The sequence below is a fragment of the Mastomys coucha genome, unplaced genomic scaffold, assembly GCF_008632895.1.
Source record: "Mastomys coucha isolate ucsf_1 unplaced genomic scaffold, UCSF_Mcou_1 pScaffold6, whole genome shotgun sequence".
In the NCBI taxonomy this organism is placed as follows: domain Eukaryota; kingdom Metazoa; phylum Chordata; class Mammalia; order Rodentia; family Muridae; genus Mastomys; species Mastomys coucha.
This window is the reverse complement of record NW_022196912.1, coordinates 132,884,627-132,894,368: the sequence shown is the minus strand read 5'-3', so window position 1 is coordinate 132,894,368 and position 9,742 is coordinate 132,884,627. Positions and strand designations below refer to the sequence as shown.

The window sequence follows — 9,742 nt, the reverse complement described above, 5'->3', positions numbered from 1 at the left end:
GCAGACTTCCCTGAAGGCATTCGGGTGGAGGCATTTTTCGCAATTGCAGTTCCTCTTCCCAGAAAGTGGCAAGTTGACAAAATCTAACCAAGGCAGGTGTTTTGTCATTCCTGGGCTTATTTATAGTCCAGAGTGAGGGCAAGTGTTTGCTGGTAAAGTTATGCATGATGATATTGGTAGTTTTCTTTCTTGGACACAATTGAAAAATAAGCTTGAAGCCTTTCATTCAACTGTTCCTGGGAAGATATGGGATGATATTTGAAAACCGGTATCATAGTGTGTAGAAGAAAATCAAGAGCAAAGAGTAGGCATAAGTGCTGATTTATGGTAGTTATCTAAATACTTTGATGACATTTTGGATTTTTCTGTGAAGTTCTAAAGAAGTTTTGGAAATTTTTAGTAGCAAAATGTTGCTGAATTTGGGTAAAGGCTTGAAATACACTGGGTGAATAGTAAGTGAGTCCTTTAGCTACAAAAGAAGCACAACTTTAAAAATCAATAATCTTTAATTTATGTTAAAAAAATAAAGGTGGCCCTTCATCTTTTAAGAATTCCAACTATACAAAGGTTTGAGGCCTAAAACAAAAGTAACTACTTTTACTATAATAAACATAATATTAAAGTACCATAAGCTTGAAACAATTTTCATCTTTTTAATAACACAATGGAAAATAAATTTCTAGAGAGACATGTATTCAATGTGTAGTTCTGGCAAAGGGAGTGAAAAAGTTCCTCAGCATACCTTCATTAGGTATACAATCTAAATTGGTTTCCTCTGTGATGAGTAACTGATCACTTGTGATTTATGGACTTGGAGTAATTGAATTTCTTGGAAGTATACAATTCTAGCAAAGAATATTACATATATTTTCAGAAAGATGATTACTTAAAGAAAAAAAGAGTGAAGTAATGCCAAGTTCTGAAATTCTATTTGGAAACAGTGATCTAACAAAATGAAGGACTGGAGAGGGGACCCAGGGGGTTTGCGGCCCCTTGGGAAGAATGGCAGTGTGGACTGACTGGTGGACTAAACCACCAACCAAAGAGTACACATGGTGGGACTAATGGCTCGAGCAGCATATGTAACAGAGGATGGCCTAGTTGGTCATCAATGGGAGGAGAGGCCCTTGGTCCTGTGAAGGTTCTATGCCCCAGTGTAGGGGAATGCCATGGCCAGGGAGTGGGAGAGGGTGGGTTGGTGAGCAGGGGAGGGGGAAGGGAACAGGGTTTTGTTTGTTTTTTTATTTTATTTTATTTTATTTCATTTTTTCTTTTTATCAGAGGGGAAACTTGGAAAGGAGATATCGTATGACATGTAAATAAAGAAAATATCTAATAAAAAAGAAAAAATGAAGCTCAAGATAGTCTCCCTAAGTTTCTGAAATATGTTTACCAAATAATCTTTGAAAATATAAGGATATAGGTTTAAAATGTTTCATTTTTGAATTAAGTTGAGAACTCAAGTGAAAAGCAGAGTAGCATTATTTTCACCTGACCAAGCACAAAAATGGAATACTGCAGATAGGAGAAAGATGGGAAAAGTTCTTCAGGAACAGGACCTCAGCAACAGCTCATTTTACCTGTCAAACATTGAATATTAGTGAGTTAGTATAATCTTCATGCAAGTAGATATTTAAAAGAAAAAAAAACATGCATCCTCTAAAGCAAGCTTTATTGTGGCAGGCTGACCACTACATTCATCAGATTTTTTTTTTGCTAAGTTTTTATAAATGAGTTTTTTCCATGTAGAAGTCCTACTGACTGATTGTTGGTTGACTGTGGAAGAACTTGTAAAGAGACTGAGGAAGACACTAAAGATCTGAACAATGATACCTTAGAACAGTGAGTGTGTGGCCTTAACCTAGTAATTTCTGCACTTATGGACAGCATTAAAATTGGCTGCACTAGATCATGTTCAAGGGTTTTCTTCATGGTTCTAATTTTGTAGTATTACCTGGATTAGAAAAACATAAATATTTATAAAGACATTGTTTGGTTGTTAAAATAATTGATACATTTTATGCCATTTAAAACATATGCAATGGAAACTATACTTGACTTGAAAGATAGAGAACAGTCTTTGCACCTAGTCATTAGCCACCCTAAATGCTGATGGCAGATGATTTGCAAAACTCAGGTTGAACATCAGAATTTTCTTAAACATTGTTTAATTTGTGAAATTTGTACTCTTGGTCATTGCCCTGATGACATGATTTCCTGGAGAATCATTCAGATTTTACTTTATTATTATTAATATCATTTTTCTATATCTTTAATATCTTCAACTTCTCTGCATTAGAATGTTTTCTAGTCTTTTCTATGTCAAATAATCACCTTTCTGAGTTTCATAATTCTCTGCCTCAGACTCTTTTCTTAAATATTATCAGGAGTCTGCCTCTTTGTCAGTGTCAGGAGTTTCTTTGCATGTTTATTGAAAGAAACCATTTTTTGTTCCATAAAAAGAACAAGGCTCATAGGATCTGTAGTTTCAAAGCATATGGTTTTATTATATAAATATCAAGAGTCATCATACAACGTTCCACTTCAAAACAGATGTGTATATATAATACATATATACACATACAAATATGTTTTTAAATTTACTAGAAATGACAGCTTTTTCTTTTTGCATTTAAAGCATACTCCACACCAGTTTCACATATATTTTCCTAATTTAATATCACATCATATTTCATCAAGGGTAGATGTATATTAAAACTATGATGTAGGCACTCATGTTTTTTATTCTTTGTCAGTTTGCTGTCAATATTAAAATTTCAGTTACTTGAATAACATCTTCTTAACTTCCCCCACATATTTTAAGAATCACCTTATACCCTAAGTAAACCACTCCAATTTGAGCTAAGAAAGCACAAGGTTAAAATAATTACATTTAAAGATGTGTCTAAAATTGATTACACACACACACACACACACACACACACACACACACACACTGTGAACTATTTAGATAACTGAAGTGATTGAATCTCTTTTACCTGTGTTTCAGAGAAGTAATAGATTACTTTGGTTTTTAAATATGTGTTTTCACAAATAAATTCAAAAGTCATTAAATGGGTTGATGTATTCTACTTCTGTATTGTACATGCCAACAGAGAAATGCTACCAAAATTTGAGTCAGTGGTTAGTTCCTTAAAGATTAGACCAACTTTAGCATAAATTTAGTATAACCATATATATGTGAGGTTTCTAGGTGTTTACAGTTTGCATTTTTAGTGGCAAATATCATGCCTATGTGTAGCATGAAATGAGTAGTGATTATGATGATTCATTATTTTATATCAAATTATGGACAGTATTTGTAATATACCAGACAATGAAGTGTCCAAATGAGTGAGGAAGAGTTCAAACTATACCAAAACAAGAAGCCATTTATTTCTATTCAGCCAGAATTTTCTAAGGAGTTCATCTCAACAGGTTTAATGATGACATTGCTAAAGGCTCATAGAACACTAGACCAAATTATGGCTGTTTTGTTAGCACAGTGAAAACTCTTGTCTTGCTTGTGACTGCAAGGTGTTCTCATGAAACATATCAGTTTGTTGAAATTATATAGCATGAAATATATCAATTTAACTGTGATTGAGTAACTAGAAAAATGAGTTGACATTTGCTTAGTTTTGGGAATTAATAAAAATATATGGTACAATGTTACTTATTTAAAAATATTACTTTGTATGTTGTCAGAGATTAATTTTCATAAATATCTTCAGAATCCATAATGTTTGATCTTTTATACATATTATTGGTTGTTATTTTAATATTCCATTGTGGAAGAGAAGAATTGGCTTTAGCTCTGTGAATGTCAGTTTATCTTTGAATTTTCTTACACTGAGAACTCCTTCAGATACTTTGAATATATATGTTCTAACATATGACCTTCATGTTAATCATCAAAGGAGATAAAACACCTAAAGTATGGGAAAGGTAGTGCTAACCACTTAGCTTACCACTTAGCTTTCCCAGTTTCAAGCTTAATTTGGCTGAAAGTTATGGGAAATAAACATATGAGGAATAATCTTAGATAATTTTTGTTTAGAAATAAGGATTTATATGATTGAAGTTATACTTATAAATCAATAATAACAATTACTTTTACATAAACATCAAAATCACAGTAAAATACCAACAACTAAGTAGTTTATATTCATGCTTCAATATTCAAATCACTTAGTTCCATATGTATCAGCTGCAATGCTTACTTACTACACAATAGATTTAAGGAAAAGAAGGAAATGCATGGATAGAGTAGAAATTAAATATGTGACATTGTGGGCTTAGAAAGCTTTGAACAATGGCCTTCTCATAGCTAGTGGAATAACCTCATATCATCACAATTTCTTCCCTAGTACCTATTTACATTCATGTAGCTATAAATATATGTTGTATGTATTTTCTGTATTTACAGTATATATATATATATATATATATATATACACACCTATGTATACACAATACTTTATTCTTAGAGTTATTCATGAAGTGAAGATCAATTTGCACAGCATAATGAAAACATATATTTTCCTTACATGATATTCACTTGTTCAAAAGTGCAAAAATATCATACAGATTAATATTCTTTCTCTCACTAAAAAATCACCTTTTAAGCTTTAGTTTTTGTAATTTACAAATAAATTATGATATATAGTTCATTCACAAATTGAAATTAATTACAATGTTGTTGCAACAATGAATTGCTGAGGTCTTGATTTTTAGCATACTTGAAGTCATTTGTCTTTCAAAACAAAGACATCAATAAGTTATTATTCTGTATGTGTTTACTTTTGAATTATTCATAAAATATGCAATTACAATTCTAAAGCTCATGCTAGTCAAATGTTGTTAGTGTACAGTATTAATCACTGCTTATTTTCATTTATTTTTTGGAAGAATCTTCTTCAAAACAATTGGTCAGTCTGCTGAGATGACTAAGCTACAACATTTCTAGAAAGTTTATACCCTCTAGAAAGGGATAGAAGGTGAGTGAGGCCAAATTGAGAAGGAATAATTTTAGTGGATGCCCAGGAGAAATAACAACAAATCCAGGAACCATTTTAACTGCTACTCCCAGGTCTTCAGCCTCTCCTGCCTCATGAACAACCTGAAAAATGTTCAGTTCTTTAAAACATTGATTGCACTCTTCCATTAAATATCAGTTGTGGTGCTCCATTGCTCATGTTGTCTGTCATTTCCTGTTAGCAAAATAACATGAATTAATTAAAACTCACTTTAGAGTAAGACATTGATATGTTTAATAGAAACACAAAAATTAAAGGCCATTGAAAACCATTTTTTGGTGGGTGGTGGTGGGAAGGACAAGAATAGATACTGTTGTGATTTAAGAAATTAAATTTCATGGCATATTGTAGCACATGAAAATGTTGAAGTGACACTCAATCCACATGCCCAATTCCCCCACCTCTGTCGCCTTTTCTTCAACTCTTTTCTGGAAGGTACTAACCTAGGAAAAAGCTGCCTAAGTGACCAGGTTTTCCCGGTACACAAGCTTCTCTGTCAGGCACATCAACAAAATCCCAACACATTCTACAGATGTTTATACAAAACCATAAGGCATTTATGTTTGCAGTGAGAAAATGATTGTTGGGTTTAGGCTTTATTTTGTTTTGAATGATTTCTAGAGATGTAGCCCACACTGGAATTAAACTTGAATAGCTCAAAGTTGATTCAAACTTTCAAACCTTCTGCTTCAGACTCTTGAGTGTTGAAATTCTCAGTGTAAACCATCATGGCTATCCAGGAAAATTGTTTATAATGACACTGTCACTTACACAGTAAAAAAGCAACAACGAAAACTTGGGACATGTTTTTAAAGGACTCAGAGAAATGTGCTTAGGAAGACATGAATATACAGATACAAAAAATAAAGTAACATAAAAAGTCTCATTTGCAACTATAGAAAATACTTAAATCTTAGATGATTTGAATTCATATAGTTTATTGACTTTTGACTTTTTTGTTTGTTTGGTAGATTCTGAGAGAAGGTTTTATGCAGACCAGGACTGTTAGACACATACAATGTACCTGGGGATGGCCTTGAATTTCTGATCCTCTTGTTTCCACCTTCTGAGTTTTAGAAACCCAGGCATGTGCCTGGTCTACTAGATGCTCGAGATACTAGGCAACAACTCTACCATCTAGGTCACATTCCCAGGTCCTGTGTTTATTAGCTATTAAGCCATTCATTATAGAATGAGAATTCATGAGATCAGAGGCCAATTCACATTTATCATAGTACATGTATTATAGATAGTATATTAGCAAATTTGTCTATTATGCAAGATTCTGCATTTCAAGAAGCTGACTTTCAAAAGGTTGGCAAAAATGTTTCAATTGAAGTTGTTTTCATAATCTGCTTGCTACCCATTTCTCTCTTGTTTCTGTTGGGGAGACTTCTAAGGATGAGCACAGTGAAATAGGACTGAAAATGTGGGATAATTGGACTGGTGTTAAGTTTATAATGATAAAAGGTGATTGACAGAAAAATTAGCCAAACTCAATTCCCAAATTATTATAAAATTTAATGAAGCCAGGCAGTGGTGGTGCACACCTTTAATTCCAGCACTTGGGAGGCAGAGGCAGGTAGATTTCTGAGTTCGAAGCCAGAGAAACCCTGTCTCGAAAACCAAAACCAAAACCAAAACCAAAACCAAAAAAATTAATGAAGCACATTTTATTTATCCCGCTAAAAGAGAAAGAAAACTTCTTAATAAGTACATAGAAATAAGAATCTCAGTAGCCTTTTACTTTCCCTAAAAGCACTTCAAATATAAAGCCTAAAAGTCATAAAACTAAAATCAACATTTTTGTAAGATTTTAAGAAACATGTTTTCGAAAATCTTATAAATTCAAAGAATATTCTTAATGAAATTAATTCAATCACATACACAGTAAAATTACCATTCAAAAATAATAGCAAAAGTTAGTTTTAAATGGATGAGTCTCATCATTTCATGTGCAAATTGGCATTACCGATTTAATAAGATCATACCCCTAATTTGGGCAGGAGCGTACTTGGATATTTTTAAATAAATATACTTCCTTTAAATGAACTGCACATATAACTTTCTGCATTTCCAGTTATTCTCTTTGACCAAACCGAGAGTCTTGAATATTTATTGTTAACATCTGGAAGTATGTGAAATGAATTGGAATGTCAGATAATTTTTACCAAAAGAAAAATTACACAAAGACATTTTACTATATTAATGTTAAACTTTGGCTATCTGTTCATGCAATTTTGGCATGATAAAAATACAGTTTGTCTTTATCCAGACTCATCTATTATTAAATGCAAAGTCTCATCTGTGAATGATGGTGCTGAGTCAGAATTGTGATGCAGCAGAGAATATAGGGAATAGTGAATCATCCAAGAAGAACTGTGCTTGGATGCTTAGAGGCAGGCTGAATATTTGAAATACTCAACCAACTTTGAAGCTGTAAGATTTTGCCATGTAGGTTTATGTCTGCTCTTCAGAGTAGCCCTTCTAAAAGTGATACTTTGAGGAGCACACAGCACCAGTCCAGACTGATCTGTGGATACCATGGCTTTCTAACAGAGGCAGTGCTTCCTGTAGCAACATTACAACATGGTAACTCCCTAAAAGTCAGCATACCTTGTAGGTAACTCTGGTGTCGGGGGCACCACCGGGCAGCTGGGCAAGTCGGTTATTTCAATAGCCCTCAATCTCTAATGTAAATATAACAATTATACAATAAATATTGAAGAAATATATGCAAGGAAAAACTAAATAATACCAGCATAAAACAGAATATAAAAGAGCTGCTATCACAATATGCAATGATCTTATATTTTAATGACCTTCTTTAAAATTAATAAGTCCTTCAATTTATAATGTCAACTTTCTTATTTTGAATGACATGTACAAATCTGACCACAATTGCTTCCTTGGGACAATTAATGAGAATATCTTCTCTGTGCAGATAATAAATACTTCTTAACTTGAAAATAACATGATGATATGCATAACTTTTGCTATTTCTTTTATGCTATAATTGTACAATTTTATTTTCAAGAAATAAATAAAACAGTAATTTGCCCATTATCTTAGTGAGTTAGCTTTACAGATGTTTTTCTTTTCCTGAATAGATGAAGTAATAGGAACTGAATTTAAAAATATATATCAAACGTTAATAGAAACACATACAGATCTTTCTCTAATGTTTGCTTCTTAATGCAACTAATATAAATTTCTGTTTGAACAGGTTTCATGAAACAATTATGCAACAGCATTTTGTAAAACAGAAGCAAAGCTTTCCAAATATGGATGAAATTTGGATGAGAATTCAATGAGGTTTTATACGGATTGTAATATCTGCAGTGATAGACAAGGTTTTTTGTTGCCTTACTAAAGAGTCTCTTTTATGCTTGAGTATCTAATTTACACAATCAAATGCGTCTACTTATAAGCACAAAGGATATACTGGAAAAGAGAATTCATGTGATTTCTAAAGCTGGCACTATTGAGTGGAGGCTGTATTTAGTTTATGTTTATCCTCAATATAATACATAAAAATCCATATTTATAAGGTGCTTAATATTTTATAAAATGCTATTTTCAGAGCTATGGTTTCAAATAGATAGAGGCTACAGAATTTTCCTGAAAATGGCTGTACTTATGAATTGCAGAGAAAACTAATTAAAATCACTGTTTCTAATATAATAGGGTCAAAATTAAAAAAATGTGATTCCACAAATTGCCATGTAAGCTTGCAAATTGATTCACCTAGATTGTAGTGTTCATTGCATGGCAGCAGTGTGAGGTAAAATAAAAACAACTCACTTTTTCAGCCATTTCATGAGAGTGATGCAGGGAATGTTCCCTTTCTGAGAACATCCTCCTTTGCTCATAGCTGGCTAGACGACAAGTGAGCCAAGAGGAGACCGTGCAGCCCCCAATGCCAATACATGCCAAAGACATGGAAGCAAGATGCAGTGGGTACAGGGATGAGGTCTTTTTTGTGACTGCCCGAAGAAACTGGAAATTCAGGATGCCTCCAATGAGTCCACAGATACAGCAGGCTGAAAAGAGGATCATCTGAGAAAAAGAAGAAAAGGGGAGTTAAAGCTAATAAGGCTGTGATGTCCACAACATAGAGCCTCATGTTGCTGTAGGCTAAGAATGGTGAACCTGCAATGAAATGAATGTTTTCTTTCTTTATAAGGAGGTAGAACAGGTATGCTTGTCAATAGAGACTTCATTCAGTCTGACATACTGTTGATGAAGTACATCATAGAATTTCCAAAATTGACCCAATAATATATCTTATGATACTCTGAAGGAAATCAAATTTAGCTTTTGGCTAGATTCAGATAAAAATAATAACCATGTCCTACATGCATGCTTGTTGTGTGAAGAACAGGTATCAGCTGTGTGGTCCCTAATACAATATAATTGTATTATGCATGTAGAAGTATTTATATAATATGTTGTATAATACAATAATAATAGTATTAGTGCAAGAAGTACTAATAAAATTTGGAAGAATGAATGGTGATCAGATTCAGATCCTATGACTTAAATTCAGTTTTATTCTGTCGTCTTCTCTAAGTATCCAAGTATCTATAATTTTCAACCAAGATGAGCTTTAAGACTCATCAGGGACCTCCACACCAAAGCAGATACACTGAAACTAATGGAAGAGAAAGTAGGGAAGAACCTCGAGCAAATAGGCACAGGGG

The 9,742-nt window shown here is 33.1% G+C and overlaps 1 protein-coding gene across 7 annotated transcripts in view; it reads right to left on the bottom strand.

Moving 5' to 3' along the window:
• Nucleotides 1–2,481: 2,481 nt before the first annotated feature.
• Tmem196 (transmembrane protein 196) overlaps nt 2,482–9,742 on the bottom strand; it is a 74,005-nt gene continuing 66,744 nt past the window's right edge. For 4 of the 7 annotated variants that reach the window (XM_031356530.1, XM_031356531.1, XM_031356533.1 and 1 more), the window contains exons 3-4: nt 8,844–9,098; nt 7,114–7,729 (exon numbers count right to left, since the gene is read on the bottom strand). In XM_031356530.1, the coding sequence (XP_031212390.1) occupies nt 7,640–7,729; nt 8,844–9,098 (345 nt within the window). In that variant the 3' untranslated portion in view covers nt 7,114–7,639. Of the gene's footprint in view, nt 5,214–7,113; nt 7,730–8,843; nt 9,099–9,742 lie in introns of those variants that run through there. The other 3 variants (XM_031356534.1, XM_031356535.1, XM_031356532.1) reach the window with 2 other exon arrangements.